This window comes from Danio rerio, chromosome 23 (assembly GCF_052040795.2).
Source record: "Danio rerio strain M-AB ecotype USA chromosome 23, GRCz13ab, whole genome shotgun sequence".
Taxonomy (NCBI): domain Eukaryota; kingdom Metazoa; phylum Chordata; class Actinopteri; order Cypriniformes; family Danionidae; genus Danio; species Danio rerio.
The window spans coordinates 37,096,602-37,124,375 of NC_141043.1; the positions used below are offsets into that span (position 1 = coordinate 37,096,602).

General features: G+C 36.0%; 1 protein-coding gene and 1 long non-coding RNA gene across 3 annotated transcripts; one reads left to right on the forward strand and one right to left on the reverse strand.

The window, feature by feature from the left end:
- The first annotated feature begins 130 nt into the window (after positions 1-130).
- si:ch211-207e14.4 lies at positions 131-25,923 on the forward strand. 2 transcript variants are annotated; one of them, XM_087307542.1, is made up of 12 exons: positions 131-322; positions 2,706-2,790; positions 6,042-6,200; positions 11,769-11,887; positions 12,092-12,215; positions 12,363-12,401; positions 12,497-12,642; positions 15,556-15,630; positions 15,878-15,944; positions 18,228-18,371; positions 18,522-18,697; positions 21,104-25,923. In XM_087307542.1, the coding sequence occupies exons 1-12, from the start codon at positions 203-205 to the stop codon at positions 21,614-21,616; spliced, it is 1,767 nt and encodes a 588-aa protein (XP_087163668.1). In that variant the 5' UTR covers positions 131-202; the 3' UTR covers positions 21,617-25,923. The 2 variants fall into 2 exon arrangements, with proteins under 2 accessions (XP_087163668.1, XP_087163669.1); XM_087307543.1 differs by lacking the exons at positions 131-322; positions 2,706-2,790 and adding an exon at positions 3,169-3,216.
- Positions 6,792-9,771, reverse strand: LOC141380522 (uncharacterized). The gene is made up of 6 exons (XR_015523824.1): positions 9,518-9,771; positions 9,088-9,200; positions 8,007-8,133; positions 7,745-7,830; positions 7,402-7,444; positions 6,792-7,304 (listed from the first exon to the last, which is right to left on the reverse strand). It is a non-coding gene; the product is annotated as an uncharacterized LOC141380522 (long non-coding RNA).
- Positions 25,924-27,774: the final 1,851 nt, after the last annotated feature.

The following is a 27,774-nucleotide window of genomic DNA, read 5'->3' on the forward strand; positions in this document are numbered from 1 at the left end:
CCCCCCAGGCCACCACTCCCTCTGCTGCTCTTATTTTCACTTCCAAACCTTTGGTCTACCTCCTCTCCTCCTATTTCAGCCCCTTCCGCTTTTACGCAACTGATCTTCACTTCTTCAAGAGACTCAGCTTATTTGTGTCGAGGACGCTAACGTTCTAGGACTGAAGACAAGATTTTGAAGTTGGACTTTAGGTGAAGGGAGCATGATGTGGCCACCCACGTTGACCCTGGATCTGCTCCTGCTGGTCAGCTTATTGATCCACACGCATGGAGATCAAACATCTTACAGACCTCAGAGTTGCACACTTGAATGCATCCGTCGGGTAAGATCTGCTTTATGCTTCTCAATAACAACAACAGCTTTTGTATTTCTGATTGTTCTTAATAGGTGTAAATTTATATGTATGTGTATATATATCTAGTAAGTCAAAATTATTAACCCCTCTTTGGTATATATATTTTTTCTTTTTAAATATTTCCCAAATGATGTTTAACAGGGCAAGGAAATTTTCACAGTATGTCTAATCATATTTTTTCTTCTGGAGAAAGTCTTAATTGTTTTATTTGGGCTAGAATAAAATCAGTTTTAAATACTAGTTTTAAAAACATTTTTAGGTCAATATAATTAGCCCCTTAAGCTATAATTTTTTAAGCCTTTAAATGTCACTTTAAGCTGTATAGAAGTGTCTTGAAAATATCTAATCAAATATTATTTACTGTCATCACAGCAAAGATAAAAATAAATCAGTTATTAGAAATGAGTTATTAAAACTATTATGTTTAGAAATGTGTTAAGAAAATCTCTCCGTTGAACAGAAATTGGTGGGAAAAATAAACGAGGCTAATGATTCGGGAGGGCTAATAATTCTGACCTCGTGTGTGTGTGTGTGTGTGTGTGTGTGTGTGTGTGTGTGTGTGTGTGTGTGTGTGTGTGTGTGTGTGTGTGTGTGTGTGTGTGTGTGTGTGTGTTTGTGTTTGTGTGTGTGAGAGTGTGTGTTTATATATATTTATACAACAGTTCTGTCTGGTTCTCAAATCTGATTGGCTGATAGCAGTGCGCTAATCTGCAATATCAGAACTCTTACAGCCTCTTTACCCTTTGTGTATCTGCCCACATACAGCCAGCAAAAAGCAGACACTACAGATCTAAAGTTTAAAAGATGGTTACTTTGCTGTTTAACTGTCAGCTTATGATTTGAATCCAATGCGGAAGAAAGTAGTTCCACATACAAAAGGGTTTTTGAGACTTTCCATGTTTGATTTTGTTTTTATATACACAACTATGCCGTCAAACTGTTGTATAAACACAATATCACACGAGTAGCAGTGCGATATGGCTGTATATCGGCACTGGTGGGAGGTGTGCGTCGGCACGATGCCGCAGCCTTAGTGCCCCCACCCGTGCCGATATGCAGCCATATCGCACTGCTTCTCGTGTGATATTGCTCATTTATATATATATATATATTGTATGTATGTATGTATGTATGTATGTATGTATGTATGTATGTATGTATGTATGTATGTATGTATGTATGTATGTATGTATGTATGTATGTATGTATGTATGTATGTATGTATGTATGTATGTATGTATGTATGTATGTATGTATGTATGTATGTATGTATAATCAGAATTATTAGCCCCCCTTTGATTTATTAAAAAAAAAAAAAACTTTATATTTCCCAAATGGTGTTTAACAGAGCGAGGACATTTTCACAGTATGTCTGATGATATTTTTTCTTCTACAGAAAGATTTATTTATCTTATTTCGGCTAGAATAAAAACAGTTATTAATTTTTTAAACACCATTTTAAGGACAAAATTATTAGTCCCTTTAAGCTATTTTTTTTTTTTTGATAGTGTACAAAAGAAACCATCGTTATAGAATAACTTGCCTAATTACCCTAACCTGCCTAGTTAATCTTATTAACCTAATTAAGCCTTTAAATGTCACCTTATAAAAGTGTCTTGAAAAATATCTAGTAAAATATTACTTACAATCATCATGGCAAAGATAAAATAAATCAGTTATTAGAGATAAATCATTAAAATTATTATATTTAGAAATGTGTTGACAAAATCTTCTCTCGGTTAAACAGAAATTGGGGAAAAAATAAACAGGGGGGCTAATAATTCAGGGGTCTAATAATTCGGACTTCAAGTGTGTGTGTGTGTGTGTGTGCGCACTACATAAAAATGCCTAAAAATATATGAGATAGATAGATAGAGCTATTTTATTCTAAATAGTAATGCATATATCTTTAGTGTAAATATAATTTGTTTTATGGATGTAATTAATCATTTGACAGCACTAATGTGTGCGTATGCCAATGTCCGGGTGTTTGTTTATGTATATTTTCTGTGTCTGTGTTTATACAAATGTTCTGTGTTTATGGTTCATGCTTCTTAAAAGGTTTTAAGGCCATCTTTTGCAGCTGGTTTTTCTGGTTACTCAGTTTAATGACTATCGGAGGAACAATAATGTTTAATATGTCTCAACTCTCATAAAACGTTCGGTGAAGCCAGCTATTTTAGCTCAAAACATTATAGTATCTTACTTGTAAAGCAAAAAATATTGCAGATAACAAGAAACATTTTTTTCCCCAATATTTACAAATGTGTCCTCAGGGGAAGTATTTGCTCATTTGATTAATCATGCAGAATCTGAAGTTTCTTTTATTTACCGAAGACCTTTTTTTTAGGGAGACCCAAATTGTGAATACTGTAGAATCACAGCAGACGATGAGCAGGTTTCTACCATTGTTCCTTTTTCCAGTCCTTTTGGAAGTAAGTCATTATTGTTTGGAAGTTTTATTTTATTTATAAATGATCTCCAGTACCCATAAAACATTAAACAGCCTTACACTGCTTGTGTAAAAAAGTTTTTATTGCTTAACATATGACATAAAAATTTATATACATCTTGAAAGTTCTCAGTGTTACTTGACCCACTGGATTTATTAGGTATATATATATATATATATATATATATATATATATATATATATATATATATATATATATATATATATATATATATTTGTTTGTCTGATTAGTATTTTTTCAGTTTTAAATAAAACAAAATATTTTTCCCTTTTTATTTATTTAAATTGTAAAAAATTATGTAAATTAATAAACATTTAACTTTTTATTGTGTACATATAGACAAAAGCTAAAAAAAGAAGAAAAAAATGAAGACAACATCAGTAAAATGTAAGCAAACCCTGACAGCATCAGCATCATTTTGTCCATTTACAATTATATTTGGCTTTGGAAGTAATTTATGAATAGACACCACATGGTAGTGAACTTGGACCCAGAACTGTTTAAATTAACTTTTTTTTTTGTTCCAAACTAAGGAATTGCAACAAATCATTGGCCCACTGTTTAAAAGATGAGGGAAATTACTATTTCCAATTGATTTGAATCAAGCAATTGGCCAAAAGAGAAGTAAAGGCAAGGCAGTCCAATTCACTTTTTAAAAAAATAGTTATTTTTATATACAATACCAAAGATAGCAGTTAAGGGATTAGCAACAACTTAGCAAAATATTCTGGAGTAAGATAAAGAAAAAATTTGACCAAAATACAGATATAACCAAAACATATGGGCTAATGTAGCTGGAGACTGCTTGCATCTTGTACAAGTAAGGTCAACAGAGGAATGCATCCTTGCCAGTTTGGGCTTGGAAAGATGAAGTCTGTGTACCACTTTAAATTAAATAAGGCTATTTCTAGCACAAACAGAGGATCTATAGATTCTATAGCCTCATTCCAGTCCTCGTCTTTCAAACTGATATTAAGGTCTAGTTGCCAGGAGTCTCTTTGTGTAGATCTAGAAGTAGATAATGATGCAAGTTTACTATATTTGTTCTGGGTCATCAGGAAAAAGCTGATCAATGTGATTTTGTTCAGGGAGGGCAGAAAAATTGGGAAAATTCTCGGTTGTGAACACAGCAAAATCCTCTGATTAAATTTTACTCAGTTGAGAGAGTATTTGGTCCCTCTCTAAATTGAGGTAAAGTTACTCAGGTTAATGAGACAATGAAAGGATTAATTTGGTGTAAATTGAGCACTGATGATGAACACTTGCTGTTAATAAACAGAAGCACAAAACTGCAACTAACTTTAGTCACAGCCTTAGATGAAATCAGCTGAAATTGAATACATTGAATCTCTCAAAATCTCAGCAGAGGATCATTAAGCAACTCCACAAACAGCAGCTTTACTTATTATCAGCCTGCTTGCTCTTATTTAAAGAGGGACCAAATACTCTATGAACTGAGTACATTTTGCTCAGATGATTTTGCTGTGAAGTCACACACATGTAGATATCTGATAAGTGGGCTTTAGGAGTTTTAAACTGAGATGCTAATTGGGTGAAAAACAAAAAGCAGCCATCAACAGAGAGATCTTTAAATGTTAAGATGCCGTTTTCTTGCCAAAGCAAAAATGCCTGGTCATTCAATGGCTTAGAAAATCTTTGATTATTTGCAACTGGGGCACAAACTGAAGCTCTCTGCCAACCGAAATATTTGCGAATTTTGGGCCCAATTCTGATTAGAGTTCCAAACCATTGGGTGCAATGATTGAGAGTCTAGACAAGGGGTGTCCAAACTCAGTCCTGCAGGGCTAGTGTTGGGTATAGCTCCAACTTGCCTCAACAGATCTGCCAGGAAGTTTCTAGTACATCAAGTAAGAACTTGATTAGCTGCTTCATGTGTGTTTAATTAGGGTTGGAGCTAAACTCCCCAGGACACCGGCCCTCCAGGACTAAGTTTGGGGCACCCCTGGACTAGACCCATTGGCAAAGGTGAAAAACGAAGAGCTGTGCAAAATATTTCTTTAAAGATTATTTTTTATTTAGTGGTATGTTTTCAGAAAATTATAATTGATCAGAATAACCAAAGTTTTAATCTCAAGTCCTTTACTCTGATCTGAAGTTAAAACTGACCACTGTGTTGTCAACATTTATAAGAATGTCTGAAAAACTTAACACTTTTTGTTATTTTATGCAACTGTAAATGTAAATGAAAGCATTTTCATGATTAAAAACAGCCTTTAATAAGGTCACAATTTATTTTGATGGGCCGTTTGTTGAATTAAGTTACATTGCATTTACAGGCCAACTAATTCTCATTAGACAATAAGTAGACTGTTAGGTTGGGATTAGGATTAAGGTTAGTGTAAATTGACTTGTACTTGCTTAGTTTCTTATAGTGAGTTAAATGTCTGTTAAGCAGCAGTATCAACAGATATTAAGCAGACAGTCTACTCATACTCAAATGGACCATCAAAATAAAGTGTTTCCTTTAATAAAATCCAAAATCATGTTTATAACATAACTAAATATGAATCCAGAGAACTGAATTATATTCTCATTATATTAAATGTATGTGTTATAGAATGCTAACAATGCAAAAACACATGACGTTAAGGATTGTGATTTTGTAATCATGTTTTTTTGTGCTCATCACGAAACAATAACATTCAGAAAAGTGTTTTCGCCTTTTCCTTTTAGCAGTGATCAGTATTGACGCATACTAGAAGGATTGCAGCTTTATTTGGAGTTGTTTTATTTATGAAAACACATGCAGCGTGGAAAAATTCAGGTCTCTGTTGGATTTGTACCTGCGATGGTTTAGATGATTTCACTAAACAAATCAAGCTGTTTTGCTATATAATCGTTAGCAGAAGTGCCAGAAATCGCTTTCATATTTGCCTTTGCTTGAGCCAAGCTATAATCAATAAATCTATGCTTGTCCATTCGTTGCTGCTTTCCCAAACAAGCTTTTAAAGAGTCTCTCTCTTTTGCAAGTTCTCTAGTTTTTGACAGTGTACCTTGTAGCACAGCAGCCGTAAATGCTTTAGTAAAAGTTCAGTGTTCTAGAATAACAGCAACATCTGCATCTACCTATAGCTATTAAACACAACTATTGAAGCCATTGCTCTAATTGGTATTAAAGCAAGTCATGTGTGAATCTTATTAAGAGAACAGCATCTCCTTGGGTGGTAGTGTTAACTTCTCTGCTTGGCCAGGTTGTGTGCCTTGGCCTTGTCACTCCTTTCTAGGGCAGGAATCTCCAGACGTCTGCCAGCATTATGTTCATGCACCTCACAATATTAACATTGAGTTTGAACACAATGAAGAACCAACGTATGATACGGTTACGGTGTCATGGAACCCCAGCCAATACGGTAACATCTATCTGTCTGTTGTTTAATATTTCCATCCATTCTAGTTTTTTTATTCATTCATTCAACCTATTTGTCTGTCATACCATCCATCAATAGATTCATTGATCAAACTGTCATTCTGTTTATTTATCCATCTCTTTTTTTGCATATTTTCTGTTTGTCCATCCATCCATCTGTCTATTTATTTATTCCTCTACCTGTTCATCCTTCTATTTGTTCAGCCATCAATCTGTCCTTCTATTTGTTCATCTAAATATACATCCATCCATTCATTTTTCTTCTATTTTTCCATCCATCCTTCCAGATGTTGGTCTTTCCATTTATCCTTCTACACAGCAAAATATGGGGACCCAAAACAACTCTATGGGTGTTAATTTCAACACTTTGAAAGTGTCTCATGGGGTCCACTCAAAACAGACTTAAATCAACACTTTCAAAAGGGTTGGCACATTGACACCAAAGTAAGGGTTAATTTTAACTCTGGGCAGAGTTAAAAAATATAACTATATTTAACACCACCTGGTGTAATATATTGTTATTTTATTCAACTCTCGAGTGTAAATATGGTAAAAAGGTCAAATAGACTGTAAATTACAAAATAAAAAACATTTTATTTGAAAACATTCACCACTTCAACAATTCATTCAGTTTTTAAAATGCAACAATGTCAAATATGCTTTAAATGTTTTATTAGTACAGACAGTATCAACAAAATATGATGTCCAAACTTGATGTTTCATCAGAGCAATTTGAAAGTTCAATATATCGTCACTCATAGTTTTCTTCTGAACGCATAGTTTTCTTCTGAAATTACATTTTAAACAACTTGGCGTGCAAATCTTTCACTTCTGGTGTTTCCTTGGTCCTCCATATCAAACACAGCAGTTTAAATGAAGTTATAAATGCTGTAAACTTGTGTGAAAACAAACTGGAGCTAGGAAATCTCATCAAGCATGTCCTGTGAATGAAGTGCTTCCCAGCCACAGGATGACCTTTTTATCCATGATGATGTAGTAGCTGCTGATCGCTCGTCTGGTGGTTCCTGATGCACGGATAAACTGTAGGGTGATGCTCATCTAAGAACTCTTCAAGACTCCAGCATGACTAAGAAAAATGTTTGAAAACAAATTGCAATCAAATTCTATGATATATTCAAAAGAACATTTAAAGTAAATAAAACATTCAAGAAATCTAAACTCACCTTTTGAAAATCTTCATGATGATCCACAACTTGACTCTCCCAGCTGGTTGAGGTGACAGGATATGGAAAAGTAGAAAAAACACATACATCACTGTTGGATCTCCAAAAACAATTAGGTTAACCACTATGACTAGAACTGGAAAAACAGGCAGCTGTCTGTCCAGAATCCTCAATTTAACACAACACTTGGAGCAAAATTTAGAGGAGCTTAAAATCTTTTATATCATTTAGTGATGCTGACTTCCCCAAAATATTGGCCACAGTGTAAAAATTATTCATAAACTTACAGTTTTCTGTAAGCGTGTGCGTGTGTGTGTGTGTGTGTGTGTGCGTGTTTCTTTACCAGATTCAACTTGTTAGGCCCTTTCAGGTCCAGTATTGATGCCACCTTTCCTGGAGTCTAGCAGATGTTTCAGGTCCAAATATAATCTAAAATATTAGGATAAGCAGAAGAGAAAAAGTGCAAAGCAAAGAGCAAAACATTATTTAAGTAACAGTTTACCCCCAATACAAAACTTATCACCTTCATGTCATTTGTTATTCTCTAATGCTCTAATACCCTCTCAGCTTATTGTGAAACAAATACAGAACTTTATCAAACATACCTTCATTATTATCACCACATATGACCAAGAAGGTGTGCTTGGTCATTTCACCAACTCTGGAAATACACCATCCGTCTCTAATCAGCCACCGTCACAGGGTCTTGTGTTATTGTACAGAGAACTGTGGCTGATAAAAAACAACAACACATTAGTATCTAACACATATGCATAACCTTCAAATAAAAAAGAGAGATGAACATCACAAAGTATGCCTCACACTTTTTCAGATATCTTTTGATTCAGATGTTGATTATTGATAATAAATCTACAAATCAAACCTGTATCATCATTAGGCTGCTCAAATATGAATCAGTTGATTAATTTTACAGACAGGTGGCTGTTTACAACGCACTAATAAAACGGAAATGTTGTGTACAGTACATGCTAAGTTTAGCCTATAGTTTTAAACACAATATCATGCGGGAGAAAAAGCTTGACTAAGATGTTCCTGACTACATAAATAGCCTAACTTACTAATGTCAGACATCCCGAGTTGGGAAAAGTAATTTTCGGGGGATACAGAGTTGATTTGCGGGAGGTAGCGGGAGAGATGAGAACCTGAAAAGCAATGGGATGAGTTGCGCGCGACGTACCTAAAGAGCGGTGGGGGTGACTTGCGCGCGACGTACCTGAAGAGCTGGGAGGGATGCGGTGGAGAGGGTTGTGCAAAGTGTTTAATGACCGGGCGGGAGACGCGCGATTTCCGGGAGATTATCATTCATTTGCGGGCATCTACTTGGGCATATGGGAGTCTCTGTGCATTTGCGGGATAACGTTAACGTTAGTCCCGCAACTTCCGGGAGACTTCTGTAACGTTAAATGTCTGAGAAAGTGCAAACGCGGTCATTTAAAGACATTGTTAACATTCCGACTTTAATGGTTGTCAACACTTAATTTAATTCAAGCGTACGTTATCACACCAGTCTAAGTTATGGACTAACGGTATATGGACGGCCACGAATGAACCAGTTTAAAAGGGCCGCGGTGTTTAAAATAACCAAATTAACGTACACGAATAACAAACAATCATTTGTTTCAGTCAGGAAGCCTTTTACAATTAAGCATATGTTCATTTACTCACCAGATATGTGTTAGAAACTCTCCAGAGCTTATGGAAACCGTCCTGTGTTGCCGTTAGCATCCGGGCAGAGTAGGCTAATGTTAGGCGGCTCCGGGGATTCCCTCGCTAGTTTGCTTGGAATTAAAGGAGAAGTGTCCATTTTATTTTACAGATGGGTAACAACGCACAAAATGGCATTAGGCGTGACAGAAATGTGTTGAACATGTATATTTGATGTTTTTATGCACTATGTATGCGTGATATATAAAAACATTCTTGAAAAGAAGTGAATAGTAATGCAGTTAAGCTAGATACACAAACGACCATGAATGAACCGCAGAAGTTTAAAATTGTCACTCCATTCTAAAGTTATTAACTTAACAATATGTTTACAACTGTATTTCCTTAAAGAAAGTCAGTAAAATACCAACATTTAGGTAGTTTGACTCACCAGTTGCTGTTCTAAACCGGTTTGATGGAAAATGGCGTCTGGAAAATTCTTCAGTGACTGGGGCTGCATGAATTCCCGGATGTTGGAAATAACACCACCAAGTGTTGAAAAGATAACTCCTTGATTTCGCACTGAATAAAATCAATTCTAACTCTTATTATATTCATTTATCAAAATCTAACTCTTTAACGTCAACACTTTACTCTCAAATGCTTCAACACCGAGAATTTAACTCTGATGAATTTGCTGTGTATGCTTCCATTTTTATTTACCATCCTTCCTTCCATTATTCTTCTGTTTATCCATCCTTTTTTCTCTTTGTTGGTCTGTTTATCCATCCATCCTTCCATTCATCCTTATATCTATATAAATCCATCCATATCCATATATATCCATTCATCCACATCATATCAATTCATATATATCCATCCATATACAGTGCATCCAGAAAGTATTCATAAGGCTTTACTTTTTACACATTTTTTTTATCCAAAATGAATTGAATTTATTTATTTCCTCAACATTCTACACACAATACCCCATAATGACAATGTGAAATTTATTTATTTTTTAATTGTTGCAAATAAAAATAAAAAACCTGAAAAAACACATGTACAGAAGTATTCACAGCCTTTGCTCAATACTTTGTTGATGCACCTTTGGCAGCAATTACAGCCTCAAGTCTTTTTGAATATGATGCCACAAGCTTGGCACACCTGTCTCTGGGAATTTTTGCCCATTCCTCTTTGCAGTACCTCTCAAGCTCTATCAGGTTGGATGAGAAGTGACAGTGTACAGCCATTTTCAGATCTCTCCAGAGATGTTCAATAAGATTTTGGTCTGGGCTATGACTGGGCCACTCAAGGACATTTACAGACTTCTTCTGAAGCCACTCCATGGATATTTTGGCGACGTGCTTTGGATCATTGTCCTGCTGGAAGATGAACCGTCGCCCCAGTCTGAGGTCAAGAGCACTCTGAAGCAGGTTTCCATTCAGGATGTCTCTGTACATTGCTGCATTCATCTTTCCCTTTATCCCGACTAGTCTTCCAGTTCCTGCAGCTGAAAAACATCCCCACAGCATGATGCTGCCTCCACCATCCTTCACTGTAGGTATGGTATTCGCCTGGTGATGAGCGGTGCTTGGTTTTCTCCAAACATAACGCCTGGCATTCACTCTAAACAGTTCAATTTTAGTCTCATCAGATCAGAGAATTTAGTTTCTTTTGCTCTGAGAGTTCTTCAGATGCGTTTAGGCAAATTCCAGGCAGGGAGTGGCTTCCGTCTGGCAATACAGGCCTAATTGGTGGATTGTGCAAAGATGGTTATCTTTCTGTAAGGTTCTCCTCTCTCCACAGAAGAATGCTGGAGCTCAGACAGAGTGACCATCTGGTTATTGATCACCTGCTGGCTCTTTTCCCCCGATCACCCAGCTGATGGCCAGTCAGCTCTAGAAAGAGTCCTGGTGGTTGCAAACATCTTCCACTTACGGATGATGGAGGCCACTGTGCTCATTGGAACTTTCAGAACAGCGGAAACTTTTCTGTAACCTTCCCCAGCCTTGTTCATTGAGACAATTCTGTCTCCGAGGTAGACAATTCCTTTGTCTTCATGCTTGGTTTGTGCTTTGACATGCACTGTCAACCCTGGGCCCTTATATAGACTGTATATAGAGCTTAAATAGAGCTTCACGGCAAAGGCTGTGAATACTGATGTACATGTGATTTTTATTAATTATATATTTTTTGTATTTTTTTAATGTTTTTTAATTTTAGTAAATTTGCAATAATTAAAAAAAATCTTCTTTTCACATTGTCATTATTTGTCCATCCTTCTATTTGTTCAGCCATCAATTCTTGCTTTTTCTATTTGCCTGCCCATTCGTCCACCCATCCTTCTATTTGTTCATCATCTCTGTTTGTTCATGTTTGACTTTTTTCCCTTCTGTCTGTCCACCTCTTTTGTTATACGTTTTCCAGTCATCTTTTTCTTTGTCCTGTATATCATTCTACCCTCGTCTATTCTATTCTATTCTATTCTATTCTATTCTATTCTATTCTATTCTATTCTATTCTATTCTATTCTATTCTATTCTATTCTATTCTATTCTGTTTTGTTCTATTCTATTCTATTCTATTGATTTATTCTGTTGCTCTATTTTATTATGTTGTTCTGTTCTATTATGTTGTTCGTTTCCATCTATCTGTCATCCATCTGTCAGATTATCTAATGATTTCATTGATGTGTACAGGAATTGCGTTCTTGCGTGGATTTCAAGTAATGCTACAGGTTCTTGGTGGATCTCAAGTATTATGTCAGCTTTTTCTCCTGGGCAGCAATTTATCTCTCACCCCTGCTGATGCACAGAAGGTATGTACAAAGACTGAAAAAATAAGCTACAAATTAGATAGCAATGCATATTTATTATTGTTAAGAACTGTATAATACATGTGGTAATCATATCACATTATGCTTGGTGGTGTCATATTGTGTATCTACAGTATGTGTGTGTCATGTGATGAATTCCTGAAGTCATGAGGTCATGGAACTTATTTCCTTGCTGGTTTTGCACAGGTTTATTATTCGGATCCCTTCACGCGTCTGTTCTTGGATAGCGAGTATGTTGTGACTGTCATGGCGTTGCCCGTTCCCGAAAAGTGGAACCAGTTCTATCAGAAGAAACAATTCTTCACCCACAGTAAGCCACTTTCTTCTCTAGTTCAAAACAAACATGCAGTTAGTTTGACATCCAATAGAAATGTTGACAACTTGTCACATTTAGACAATCAAATGACAATTGATGCTTGAGTTGTAGTAAACCTGTCAATTGTGTTGATGTTTTCAGCATGTCCTGAAAAAAATGGACTTGAAAAATGTAAGAATGGTGAGTGTTGATGTTTACGTGTTTTTGGTGTCTGTGGCACGTTTTCATTATATACAGTATGTGTTCATTCATGTATGTCCTGTCAATCATTATAGACTGGCATCCCACATATGTTGAGGTCCACCAGGAGAAAAGGGATGTTTATGTGACCTTTAACCTTGCCCCTGAGAACTTTGGAGTTCATCAGTATTTTTCATCATGTTTTGGGGGCGGACGACGGAATTACACGAGCATTAAACCAGTGAGTTTTCAATTTAAATTATATACTGTGTGTATATATAGTGCTGTGCAAAATTAAAAATTTAAGTTGTTTTACTGATGGTATAATGGATATATGTGACCCTTTACCACAACACCAGTCATAAATGTAAATGTTTTTTTCAGTATTTTTAAGATTGAGATTTATACAGGATAATTGAATTATCTTTGAGTTGATTTGTGGTTTGTTAGGATAAGAGTTAGGTTAGTTTCCAGTTAGTGAATTATTTTGGGTTAATTGTGTAAGATGTAAAAGATAATGTTGGAGAGAGGCTGTTTGTCCTGGTTTGAGCTGCATTTCTACCAGTGTTGTTAGAATTGTAAACTGTAAATCTTGTAAACAATTGTTAGAATTGTCTGAATTGTAAATCTTGAAACGCACAGAGGTTTTTATGTTTTATTTATACATTGTAAAACACATTACACAAATATATTAAAAAGGACAACATAATTATGTAACATCATACGAATACACTGTACAGTATTTTAAGCAAAAAAAAATGATAATAATAATACAAATAAATAAATTATATATATATATATATATATATATATATATATATATATATATAATTTATTTATTTGTATTGTTATTATCATTTATATATATATATATATATATATATATATATATATATATATATATATGTATGTATGTATATATATATATATATATATATATATATATATATATATATATATATATATATATATATATATATATATATATATATATATGTATGTATATATATATGTATGTATATATATATATATATGTATGTATATATATATATATATATATATGTATATATATATATATATATGTATATATATATATATATATGTATATATATATATATATATATATATATATATATATATATATATATATATATGTGTATATATATATATATATATATATATATATATATGTGTATATATATATATGTGTGTATATATATATATATATATATATATATATATACAGAAAAATCAAGTCACAAGTCTACAGTGTGTTGACCAGAACTAGTATCCAGTGCAAAGCTGGGAATAAGGGGGTGGGAACTCAATCAGAAGGAGCAGGATTAAGCTGAAGAGTTTGGACATGTTTGTGAAGGGGTTCCTTCAATTTAATGAAAATACTGCTAGGTTGGTGTAGAGAGTATCTAATTTTCTCTAATTTCATAAAATAAAGAACATTTCTTATCCAACAAGTGTGAGATTGGCTAGCCAGAAGGGTTAAGAAGGCTACAAAGTCTGTAAAAAATTAGAGGGTAAAGTGTTGTCGGGCGGGAGAACCCCAAATAAACCAATAATTGGACAGTGAAGGGGAGGGGGGCGGGTACCAACAGTGATAATAGCTGATGGTGAGAGGAATATTTGCCTCCAAAAATAAAACAATGAAGAACAGGAGCAAAGCATATGGATTAAAGTAGCTGAACCAGAATGACACCTGTCACACTCAGGGTCAATAGACGGGTTGATGCGAGCTAGCCTGCTCTTGGACCAATGAGAAATTGATCCGTTAGCACAGGGATCTATGCCCAGTATGGTGTCTAGATCTGAAGTAGGAGGTGCATTTGGAAAGTTAACGAATTTTTGTCTTGTATTGGGGATAATAAAGGGATATTTTGAAGACCAAAATGCCGCAAAAATTAGGTCCACATTTTGAGACTGTTTTTTACAGATAGGTTTTAATCTAATATGCCATTCCTTCTGGCAAGAACTTCAGTGGTGATAGTTTTCATTTTCAGTATGATAATGATCTGCTTATTGTAATGAAATCTTATTTGGAGAAAGAAAACAGCTGATGAAACACAGACACTCATGAAATGGCCTCAACAGTGACCAGATCTGAATATCACAGAGTCTGTATGAGACCACCTGGACAGAAAAGGAAAGATAAGACGCTCTAAACCTAAAGAGGAACTTTGGAAGGTGCTGAAGGAAGGCTGATATTACACAGCACATTATTTCAGAAAATGTCAGGACAATTAGAACGAAAATAGCCGTGCTTGGTGCCAAGGGAAGCCATATTAAATGTAGACTTGTTTTGGATGTATGATTTACTTAACAGTTTTAGATTTTAATTTTACAAACATGTTAAACAACCCTTATAAAAGTAATTAGAAATAAATAAATTAAATGAACAATCAAATAAAATGAATCCCAATTACATAAATATGTATAGAAGGGCAGATGTCAACATTTATGCAGCAATCTCAATGTTACAATTGGAGTGATGAAAGATTAAAAACTGATGTGTTATTATTGTCGAGATCTAGCAAGGGTGATCAGTCTAGATCCAGCTGGAGAGTTTTAACATAACAAGGGCTTCTAAATTTTAGCAAACGTTTTGTTAAGTGTTTGAAGGGAGAATCTAATCTGCTCTAGTTTCACAAAGCTGGGGGCTCTTCCAGTGTAATAAAATTACATACCTAGCAAGCAAAGTAGGAAAGGCTACAAAGTTTAAAAAGTGGGTGATGTATAATTATGAGGCATCACACCAAACAGGCCAATAATACGTGATGATGCTATATCTATAGAGTTAAAGACTGAAAGAGAGAAAAATACTGAACCCCAGAATGAAGAAAGAGCTTGGCATGTTCACAACATATGGGTTAAAGTGCCTTAACCCGAATGACACTTATCCGGATTAATAGTTGGGTCAATCTGTGCAAGCCTATTTCGACTAGTGTACTCGGTGAATCACTTTACACTGAATGAGGCAGTGATGCGCGCATATAGATAAGGAATAAACTCTGTCTAAAAATATAGACTTTTGGTTAAGGATGAAATGTTGTGCTGTTGTTTTTTGTACATATTTCCTATATATATATATATTTTGGTTTACATTCGTTTATTAATTTTTTTACAATTGTAATTGATTTTCCAGGATTTATTGCTTAACAAGACACACCACACATACCGTTTGCCGAATCTCCAAGCAGGTACAAACTACTCCTGCGAGGTAAGGTTTCGTTCTTATCATTACAAGGGTGTGGGTTAATTTAGGTTACTGTATCATTAAATTGTCAGCCGTCGTCTTTTACCTTAAACAGTCATGAGTATTCGCATCAACAGAAATCTCGCTGCCAGGTTTCTGCCAATAGTTTAACTGCAGCTTTCTAAAAGTATAAACGCTCAGCTTTTTATGTTCCACTTATTTTGTCAGAACTGTTTTCATCAGTAATTATTGTACTTATCTTCCCTTTTAGATCGCTGCTGATGTTGTGGATGCTGTCAGAAAAACATTTCTGGTTGTAGTGAATCATAGCTCTGAAGGTAATGTTGAACAAATGTAAACTTTAGTTAAAGGTTAAATTCACCCAAACATGATTTTTTTTTAGTAAATACTCGTCCTTATGTTGCTCCAATCCACTGAGATATTCATCTGCAGAACAAAATATTAAGATATTTTAGAGACAATCTGAGAGCTTCCTCGTCCTCCATAGACAGCAGCATTCCTGAAAAGGAACTAAAACATTATCAAAACATTCATGTGACTTTAGTGGTTCACATGTAAACACACAAAGCACCAAAAACATTTTTGTGTGCCAAAAAAAAAAACACTGTAGAAATGACTTTAATTAATAAAGAAGGTGTACAGACACATAAATGCACACACACTCATGGTTTGTAGTATTTTTTTTTTTTTTTAATATTGGAGTAGTCAGCCAAACCAAACAAGTGAGCAGCACTCGCTTATGACATCAAATATTTATTTGAAGCACAACCAAGGCTAACCAAAGTGCTGAACATACAGTAGGAGTACTAAAAACAGAGAAGAAAGCAGAATATGAAAGAAACATTTAACAAATATTAGCAATAAAACAGTGATCAAGGAGTATTAAAAGTGAAAAAAAAATAAAATAAAATAATATATATATATATGCAGAAGGTCTTTAAAACGGACTTAAAAGAAAACAGTTGTTGTTGTAATATTATGTTATGTGTACTGTTAAGATACTGGTTATGTTTTGTGTTTACAGTCTGAGATTTATTTTTGCACTGCCAGTCAAAACTTTGTCCGTCACTCTATTCATCCTTCTGTTTGTCCATCCCTCCCTACATCCCTCTATTTGACCATCCCTCCATCCATCCCTCTATTTGTCCATCTCTCAATCTATCCTTCTATTTGTCCATCCCTCCATCCTTCTATTTGTCCATCCCTCCATCTATTCTTCTATTTGTCAATCCCCCCATACATCCCTCTATTTGTCCAGCCCTCTATCCATCCTTCTATTTGTCCATCACTCAATCCATCCTTCTATTTGTCCAGCCCTCTGTACATCCCTCTATTTGTCCAGCCCTCTATAAATCCTTCTATTTGACCATCCCTCTATTTGTCCATCCCTCAATCTATCCTTCTATTTGTCCATCCCTCCATCCATCCTCATATTTGTCCATCCCTCCTTCTATTTGTCCATCCCTCCATCCATCCTTGTATTTGTCCATCCCTCCATCCATCCTTATATTTGTCCATCCCTCCATCCATCCTTCTATTTGTCAATCCCTCCGTACATCCCTCTATTTGTCCAGCCCTCTATCCATCCTTCTATTTGTCCATCACTCAAACCATCCTTCTATTTGTCCATCCCTCCATCCATCCTTATATTTGTCCATCCCTCCTTCTATTTGTCCATCCCTCCATCCATCCTTGTATTTGTCCATCCCTCCATCCATCCTTATATTTGTCCATCCCTCCATCCATCCTTCTATTTGTCCATGCCACCATACATCCTTATATTTGTCCATCCCTCCTTCTATTTGTCCATCCCTCCATCCATCCTTGTATTTGTCCATCCCTCCATCCATCCTTCTATTTGTCCATGCCACCATACATCCTTCTTCTCTCCAAGGGTGCATTTATTTGATCCAAAACAGCAGTGAAACATTATTATAATTTATATTAATATCAATTTTCTCATTGAATGTAGTTTCAAATGTAATTTATTCCTGTAATTCAAAGCTGAATTTTGAAGACTCCATTCCTCACTTTGCATTATCCATTATAAATCATTATAATATGACGAATTGCTATTCTATTATGATTATTGGTACAAAATCACTAATAATGATCCTTATGAAACGTATTAATGAGACTGATGGACTGATGTGTGTTCTTAGTTTGTTTATGGTATTTGTCATTTTTTGTAGTTTTGTCATGTAAGTGTAGTTTCCCAGTGTGGTGCTGAGTTCTGGCGGTACTAAGGGTATCTGCTGTTTAAAACATATGTCAGAGTAGTTGGTGGTTCATTCCGCAGTGGCAACCCCTGATTAATCAGAACTAAGCTGAAGGAAAATGAACTAATGTGTATACTACCACCAAAGCAATATTTACATTTTGCTCTTCTGGCTCATTGGCAATGAAGAAAGAAGAAATAAAATTCTTGACTGAACTGATCCTTTCAGGACACGTTTAATGATGAGCATAAAAAAATGTCAAAAATTTGCCTGAAGTGCATGCAGTAACTGCGGGTGGAGCAGCATGTCAGGCAGCTTTTATAGAGGTAACACCCGCTAAATGTCTTAATGTGTTTACTCTGTTTCCACTCTCACATTCAGAGCCGCCGGCTTCACAGTTGACCGACAGGCCTTCATTGATGGTGCTGCTGTCTGTAGGAGTCCTGCTGGCTGCAACCGCAGTGCTCGCCTTCACCATTTTCTACAAGAAAAGAATAAAAAAGAAAGAAGCCAAATTAAGACCAGGTTTGAGCTTTATAACTATAAGTATGCATTGGCTAAAGTATAAGTTATTTTTGACATTGTGTTCTCCCTTTTATTTAGCCATAAATATAGTTGGAAAGTGTTTGAATGCCAACGGTGCTATTGAACTGTTTTTTTTTATCTTTTTGGCAGAGATTGCAGAACAGTACTATAACAAAAAAACTGAAAGTGAAGGACAATGTGTTTTGTTGGACAAAAGCATGCGCCCCCCTCGCCTCCTGATCTGCTACTCTAGCAACGATGGTCCTGCACATGTCAGGGTCGTGCTGCAGCTGGCTGCTTTTCTGCAAAGGCACATGGCCACTCAAGTAAGCTTTTAATTTAGAAGCATGTTAAGATTACAATAAAACATTTAATTATGTAATATGCCATCTTTGAAAGGTCATTAAACACAAAGATTTTAAGTAACAGTTTATGAAGTTCTGTTAGTTATTATTGGTTGACTCATTTAATCGTTATTAACAATAAGCAAAAAATGTATTCCATCATTTTTTAATTGATTACATTATTTCCTTTTGATGACACTTCCTAATCTGTAATTGCCTCTCTGAATATCACACTAACTGTACAAAAAAAAAAAAAAAAAATACTAATACTACTAATACTTCCCTTCTTAGACTTTACAGACCTGAAACTTGCTTATAGCACTTATTCATTGTTGCTCTTGGTTGTGTAAATTGCTTCCTTGTCCTCATTTGTAAGTCGCTTTGGATAAAAGCGTCTGCTAAATGACTAAATGTAAATGTAAATGTATTAATGATGTATAAGTAAGTTATCAAATTACCATTTCCTAAGAGTAGAAGTGCTATATATATGTCTGACGGTACTAAACGTGAACTATTTTAGGTCTGTTAGGATTACCTAAATGATGGACATTTGCTAAACGCCAGAATAATGAGAGAATTTTTTAAAAAATTATTTTCTAGACAGTCAAAAGTTTACATACATTTCTTTGGTATTTTGTTAGCTTTGCTTTTAAACTGAATAACTTTGGTCAAATGTTTTGGGTATCCTTCCACAAACATCTTACAATAGTTTGAAGGAATTTTGGCCCATTCTTCCTGACAGAATTGGTGTAACTGAGTCAGATTTGTTGGCTGTCTTCCTCGCACAAGCTTTTTTAACTCTGCCCACAAATTTTCTATAGGATTGAGATCAGGGCTTTGTGATGGCTACTCCAAAACACTTACTTTGTTGTTCTTGTTGTTGTTTTCCTTGTTTAAATCAGGCATTGCTTATTTTTATTGTTTATTCGTAATGTGGAATTTAATCGTAAGCTAGTAGTTTTGGAGAATCTAATGTCTACGCATACTGCATAAAACAGCAAGGTAAAGAAGAATGTAAGACTCTTTCATAACCCTTCTGTTGTTTTTAGTTAGTTTTAAAGCGCTGGTCCACAGTGTATTTTTAAGGCTTGGTTGTGTTTATAAGATGCAAAGCAATGTATGTTCATGCTTTACTTGTAGAAAATCACATGATTATTTCATATATCATATATACTTTGATTATATACAGCTACTTAGCTAACATGAAAACGACCGTCATATTTCCTACAAGCACGTGCTTTTGTGCTGTGTAAACAGTAGCTGAATCAGACAGAAATGAAGAGCACACAGCTGAACCTCACGTCTGTTCTCTAAAATAAATTTTGACAATTGTCTTTTACATATGTTTGGGTTATAAGAATATGTAAGTTATGTGATACATTTACATATCTTTTGCGAGTTGGTTATTTGAGAACCGAAAGCGTCCACATAGAGAGACACTGCAGCGCTGCTGGAGATTGTGGCTTGTTACAGTGGGCTGACTGATAAATATGAATTCGTAGCTAAGTGGTTTATTTATAAACAAATTTTGAGGGGATCACATAACATGCTTATGATTAAACACAGCTGGTTCTGCTTCAGCTCCATATATTGCACCAATCAGGCGAATACTGACACTCTATACATTACCAGAGCTTCCTACTCTAGTCATCTTCATCTTGAAGAATCCCCTCTTCCACCCCTACTCCTCCGCTTCTCTAAGAGGGCAGCACGACAGCCCAGTGGTTAGCACTGTTTCCTCACAGAAAGAACGCCGCTGGTTCGGCCCTCTACAAGCCAGTCTGCGTTTCTGTGCAGAGTTCGCATGTTCTCCCCGTGTTCACGTGACTACTTCTAAATAGCACCCTAAGGCAACTCCAGTCAAATTTATCTCAGCAGTTCACAAGCAGGGGAGTTCTTGAGACCTACCTGAGCTCAAACTCTCCTCTCACCCTTCAAACGGGAGTGAGCCGTGGGCTTAAAGATATTCTGAACTCAGGCCTCTCTCCCAGGACAGCATGCCAAATACGCTTTATTATCAATCATCAGCTAAGTGTGAACTCTTGAAATTGTTAGTGGTGCCAAACAGCATTTCCCGTTGTTTACATCCTAGTTTACGTCCTTGCTACAACATACCGTTAACTCTAGAAACTCTGCATGTAATAGATCAATTTTACCAAATAAAAACACAGGTTGTGGCTCACAATCCACAGCTTCGCCGGTTGGAGGAGTCTTGAGCTGAATGCCGCAGTGAACTTCCATCTTCCATATTTCTATAACAATTGCTTTCCATTCTTCCAAAATGGGAGAGGTTAATAGAATAGTTTGCGTGTTATATCAAATATCTAATATTTTAAATTCTTCACCTCAAATTTATCTCCATTAATAATATATATTTTTCCTGTTCAGGTGCATTTGGACCTGTGGGAGGCCCTGGGCATTATGGAGGAGGGCCTTATGGGTTGGCATTGCAGGATAATGAAGGAGTGTGACTTTGTTCTGGTCATCTGCTCTCGAGGTCTCCTTCAGAACCAGATCAACCAGTCCGAGGATGAGGAACCATTGGAGAACACCACCTTAGCTGTGGTTTCTATGATCGGAGAACAGCTGTGCTATGCCAAAGCTCTGGGTCATGACCTTTCCAAATACATGGTGGCCATATTCGAGTACTCGCAAGAGTCTGATATCCCAGCAGCGCTGAGTCTGGCTTCAAGATACACCCTGACTAAAGACTTCCCTTTGCTCTTCTCTCATCTTCATGGATTGGCTTTGCAGAAGCCTGGAGCTTATCTGCAGGTGGAGAACATTTCAGAAAGGGGCTATTACAAACTGCCGACTGGAGCTACACTACAGCTGGCCATCCAGGAAGCCAAAGCACAGTTCTCTGAAGAGGAGCATGGAGGAAATCCAATCATTTCATAAGAATGGCAATAATAGATGCAATCATAACACCGTAATCCAACACCCCGTCCATTTAAACGTATAATCCATATGATAAGCTGCTTTTCCACAATCATGCCGAATGGTTGTCAGGTATGGTTCCAGTCAATTTTTGCGCATGAGCCTGGTATGATTACAAATCTTTCTCATCTGCAAATTCTAATGCTGGTTTGAAATCACATGACTACCCTACAACACTAGCACTCTTTAATTGACTGTGAGATGTTGTACTTTGACAGCTGATATAATGTCCATATTTAGAAAATATACTTTTCTGATATTATATCATCAAGGAGAAAGTCCAAATGTGGCAATATAATACCAACTTTACCTCAATCCTACCTGTGTCAGTTGCGTCGCTTCATTCCCATTCAAAAATTCTCTCCTGTGACCTTATGGGATAATACAGAGATGTACAAACAAGGGCCAAGGATGGCCCATAGTAAGCTTTGATTTGACCCACCATCTCATCTGAAAAGAGAATGATGGGGATCATTGGGGAGAACCTCTATAACAGAGATAGTCATTTTAAACTAAAGGGCACCTAGTTTACCCCTTTTCTAAGAATTATTTTTAATATTAAGGTTTTTCTAAGTGTGCCAGTTTAGGTTCAGTTCAAAACAGAGTTTAGATTTTTATATTATAATGTGTTAACAAGTGTCATTTTGGGGGGGTGTACACAGCTCGCTGTTTTAGGGGCGTGTTGTTTCACATTAAAATTAGTTTCAACTTCCTGCACAACTTAACAAGGGGATGGAGACAGGCAGACAGAGAGAATCAACATGAGTGAGAGGACCAGCATTCAGCCGTACATGTACAACTCGGAGACAGACCAAGCAGAGAGTACAAAGTCATTTGTGTCTTTGTATAGTTTTACAGCCAACTGTGTGCTAGTTTAAAGTTCCGAGCTTGTACACTGCTTGCACATTTGCATGTTATTTAAAATGAAACTATTCAGTTGGCGCTTTGTTGTAGAAATATGAACAGTGTCCTGAGTCATGGCTGGGCGCCGCGGACAGCTGCCAACTTGCGGCGTCGGTGTGTGTATCCTGATAGAAACCTATGTTTAGAATTCTAGAATGCATGGCGCTGCACTTCGCCAAGTGGTACTTCTGATGTGCGACCTGCTTAAGGCAAGTTCATTTTTCCAATGGAGAGACACGCACGTGAGACAACGTGCGCGCACTTTCCAGCTGCACCTAGTTAAGATTCTGTGAGCTTCTGTGTCCGCGGGAAATGCAAACGGCTGAAGTTTAAGGAAGATGTTATGAAAAGTACACGTTTGCAAACCCACCTAAAGTTACAGACAATGGCGCCAATGAGAGCGATCATGTGGTGAATGTTAATCTTGTGTTGAGCCCAATGAGCCTTGCATCTAAAAATAGAGCAAGGGTGTTTCTTTGGTGACATCGCTTTGACTCACATGCTGTAAATGGCAGACGTGACACAACAAACTGAGGATATGGTAATGCACACCTGTCAATCAATATTGGTGGGCGGGGGGACTGCACTCCTAGGTCAAGTTGCGGCCAATCTCAAAACTGCTCCAATTGGTCCAACGTTTTTATGTTGTTTAATTGAAAAAAAAAAAAAAGGACTGTGTGTGTTTATATCACCGCAATATGACGGTCTACACACTATACCTACACACATGTCTGTCCACACAGCTTGAAAAGTAGATTTTTCACCATAGGCGCCCTTTAAACGTAACCTTTTTGCCTGTTTTATAGTTTTATAGCAAACTGAAATTAAGCGTTTCGATTAAAAGTTGTAAATGATTCCAATTTTTTAATAATGTAAATACTTTCGACAAAAATGCACATAACATTACAAGCAAATTAATGCAAAAGCTTGACTTGTGTTGCTATTTGGCATTAAACTCCATCGTGTAATTAATAGAATTGTTTTTGTTTTTACTGTAATAAGTTTATTATAAATATTATCTTTTAAATTATACTTCAAATGGGCAATGTGGGGTGCAGTAGGTAGAGCTGTCGCCTCACAGCGAGAAGGTCGCTGGTTCGAGCCTCGTCTGGGTCAGTTTGGTGTTCTGAGTGAGTTTGCATGTTCTCCCCGCGTTCGTGTGGGTTTTTTCCGGATGTTTCGGTTTCTCCCACAGTCTAAAGACATGCGGTACAGGAGAATTGGGTAGGCTAAATTGTCTGTAGTGTATGAGTGTGAATGAGTATAATATTTATTGTCCATATTGCCATTTACATTACAAGTGCATTAACAAGTGATGCATTTGTATTACATTAAAAGAGGTCTGTTATCAGCACCACATTGGAAAATTATATTTTGGTGACCCATAGACGATTAAAGGTACTATAGAGTGCATTGACTAACTAAGTTAAACTCGGCAGAAATGGTTGTGCTCATTTATAACCACAGGAACTACACCTTGAATGAAAAGTTGGGTTTTTATTATTTTTGAAGCACTCTTTGGTGCGTGCTCGCACTCTCTCTCTCTTACACACACACATGCAAAACAATCAATTATAAAAATTATATTCTACAAAAGGGGCAGACAGAGATGTATTTAAGTGTTGTATTTTTTTAAGCTTTAACACATCTCAAAACACAGGCAGGAATTATTATTGACCTCTGCATAAACTTGAGAGTTTCTTTCCCTGCTGAATAAATCACAATAAGAACTAAAGAAATTAATCAGCTTACTTGTGTCTGTTACTAACATAAGCAGTCATTTTTACAGTATACATGTTAAACTAACAAGAGATACACGTCAACAGACCAAATGACTCTTGGGGGTGGCGCTGAATAAATTTTTAATCTGTATATCCTGCATTTTACATTTTGACTGCATGACAAATCTCCTTTTTAGTCTTCCTGCCTCTCCCGTTTTCAAAATAAGAGTTTCACATACATAGCACGTTCAATAAAGAACCAGATAAACAGTAAGATTGGGGAGGGGAAAATTATGAATGTTGTAATCTCACTAGACAAGACGCTAATACTTGTTGCTAATTAAACGCAGCCTGGGATGATATTAAGGATCCTGTGTGAATGAAAGTTTGTGTTTTGTTTTAATTGGCCATTTTTTACATGGATTTACACTCACAGAATGTCATTTCCATGTACTAAACTCGTATCATTCAGTTATCTGCTTAAGTATATTCAGACTTTCATTCTATGGCACCTTTAACATAAGTGAACCATTCGACCAGATTAAAACGGGCGATTGACGTGCACTAGACAGTTTAATCTTTGTCTGGTGGCTGTGTTTTTTTTTTCTCTGCAAAAGATAAACAATATGTATGTATTTAAAGTTAAGCAGCATGTATCGTTTAATCCTATAATACAATCACTGATTAACATGTATATTTTTATTGGTCATTTTCAGTAGCATTCAGTTGTTTTTTGTGTTCGATCTTAAAAAATAACAATTCATTTTAATGGATTATATGTTAAAGGGATGACAGATATTTGCAACGCTGGCTTAAATGAGTATATGAGATTTAATTTTAGAGAGAAGGTGGACAAGTATGAATAATTAAGCTGCGCAAATCATAGGATCGCAAAAACAAGCAAAGCTGATGATGATGGGCTTCTGGTGCACGCTGTTCGTAAATCCACAAGTGTGTTTTTTGGGAACAGTTGCTTGGAATAAATCACACAATGTCAATGGAGGAAGATAATTAATGCACAATAAATACGGGCTCAAAACCCTATTCAGAAAACGGCCACAATGTCATGTAGATTCCTCATGCTAACATTCACAACCCCTTAGCAACCACATTAATAGATAAGTAATTAAGATTGTGGAATAGGGAATGTGAAGTATATTGAGGTTGCTGAATGCTGTGAAAGATATTTTTTTAACATGAGTGTGTATTTATTTAGCATTATTTGCAGAGGTGCTGCTTATGTTCTTAAATGTTACAGTACATATTCCAAGTGTTTGCATGCACCTTCATTTGGTGTCTACTACAATCAAAAAAAAAAAAAAAGGACACTTTTTTTTATTTATTTAATCTTTTCATGACATTAAACTGTGTTATTTGTATTTACTTTTGTAATACTGTATATGGCATGTTGGTTTCTTATAAGTTTGTGTGTTATGATGCAATTGTTTGTATTACATGAAGGGAACCTTTTATATTTTAGTTTTGACAAAATACCTCTTAATGTCAGTGCGTGACTTAATATGCACAGCTTTTCATGTCTTTTACAATGTGTAATATTGTTCATGCCAAAGTTTAAACCGTACTGCTTGGCATCTGTTTTTTTAAATAAAACCTAACCTTACATAAATTGCTTTGGAAAATGTATGATCTTGATGTGTTGTGTGAATGAAATTGTATTGCTTTTATTAAAGAGTGCAGTGTATTTATCCTTTATTTTACTGGAATACGATGTTTGGCTTTTGGTGTATAATCCGAAACAGCTGTCTTTTTACAAAATACCGCTTGTTAGGAAGCCTTGATTTATGGATCATAGGCTTAGAAGGCAACAGGAACAATTTATTACATGAAATAGTTTTTCTTCCATTTGATCATTAGCAGGAAACTCAAAGACAACAGCTTTCTGTGTTACAGTAAACAATCGTAAATTCCTTCACCTATAAATCTTGTAAAATCTTGCCAAAGCTAGCCAAGAAAGCTGATATATTTCCCCCCACTTCCCCCATGATTGCGAGCAATTTAGAAGGAAATGTTTTGCTTTGTGCTCCACTAACGCGTATGTTTACTGTTGAATGTCCCCATAAACTGACAATTCTAAAATCCCACTGGAACTGTAATTTTATTATGTCCATTAATGAGCTAAAATCGAACACAGAGTCTGATTAGTTTGCCTGCAAAAACTCAAATATGGGAACTGGAGAAAACAAGATTAGAAAAAGATTAATTCTTATACATTTTGAAGATTTGTTTTTTAGGCTAGAGAGTGTCACAATTATATCCTTAATTAAACGTGTGCCAATCCAACTCTGTTATAAAAAGTAATTTAAATTCAATATTATTTGGAAATATGAGCCTCATTTTAGTGTTCGTTCACTCAAAACTGAAAATTGTTATTAATTACACCTCACCTTAATGTCACTCCCCAGTTCCCCGAGACCTTCATTCACCTTCAGAAGAAAAATTAAGATATTATTGAAGAAATTTAAGATTTCATTCATCTTACACAGCAATGCTCCCAACTCAAAATCCAGAAAGGTGTACGTCGCTCCTCAGTGCTCATGACCATGCCCAATATGAGGAGACACTGAGGAGAAGACTCTGTTAAATAAAATTATTTTTGTTTAATGTGCACACAAAAAATTTGTACATATTTATAGCGCTTTTCAAGCACTCAAAGCACTTTATATAATGGCAATTTACACAGCCAGACCGCACAACACACACCAGCTGATTTGTGGAGAGGAGACAGAGTGATGAAGCCAATTATGATATGGTGATGGTTAGAAGGTCATGATGGACAGAGGCCAGTGGGCAAATTTGGCCAGAAGGCCGGGATTAAACCCCTACTCTTTTTGAAGGACATCCTGGAGAGTCAGGTTTAACATCTCATCCGAAAGAAGGTGCTCACTGAGCAGTATAGAGTCCCCATCAATATACGGGGGCGTTAGGACCCACACAGACCGCAGGTTGAGTTCCCCACTGTTGGCCTCACTAACTCCACTTCCGGCAGCAACCTAGCTTTCCCATGTAATCTCCCATCCAGTTTCTGACCTGCATCAGTGGGCAACCATGTGAAAGTTGCAGAGAGCTAGCTGCTATTGAACCACTAAAGGCATTTGGTCTGTTTTGAGATTTATTTTGTATCTTTTTGGACTTCGAGAGTCGTGAATCTTACTGTATTTGGAGCCATGTGAAGACCAACAAATGTCTCAATGGTTTGGAATTAGTAAAATCAATAACATGATTTTCCAGCACAAAAAAAAACCCTGCTGGAAAAAAAAACTGCCTAAGCGGATTAGCTGGTTTTAGCTGGTCGACCAACCTGGTTTTAGAGGGGTTTTGGCCATTTCTTTGGGCTAGGAGTGGGAGATGACCACCTAGCCAGCCTGGTCAGGACTGAGGTAAAGTTGGTTTTATATTCGCACATTCTCCTTACTAATATAATATTATTTCAGAATAGTAAAATTCGCAAATTTTAAATATAGAAATCATATGAGC

What these genes read in the sequence shown, in the direction of transcription:
- si:ch211-207e14.4 (XM_087307542.1), top strand. Translation starts at nt 203, where the DNA reads ATGATGTGGCCACCCACGTTGACCCTGGATCTGCTCCTGCTGGTCAGC. An exon ending in ATGGAACCCCAGCCAATACG is followed by an intron (nt 6,201 to 11,768) that starts GTAACATCTATC and finishes TGATGTGTACAG; the next exon opens with GAATTGCGTTCTTGCGTGGA. An exon ending in AAAGGCACATGGCCACTCAA is followed by an intron (nt 18,698 to 21,103) that starts GTAAGCTTTTAA and finishes TTTCCTGTTCAG; the next exon opens with GTGCATTTGGACCTGTGGGA.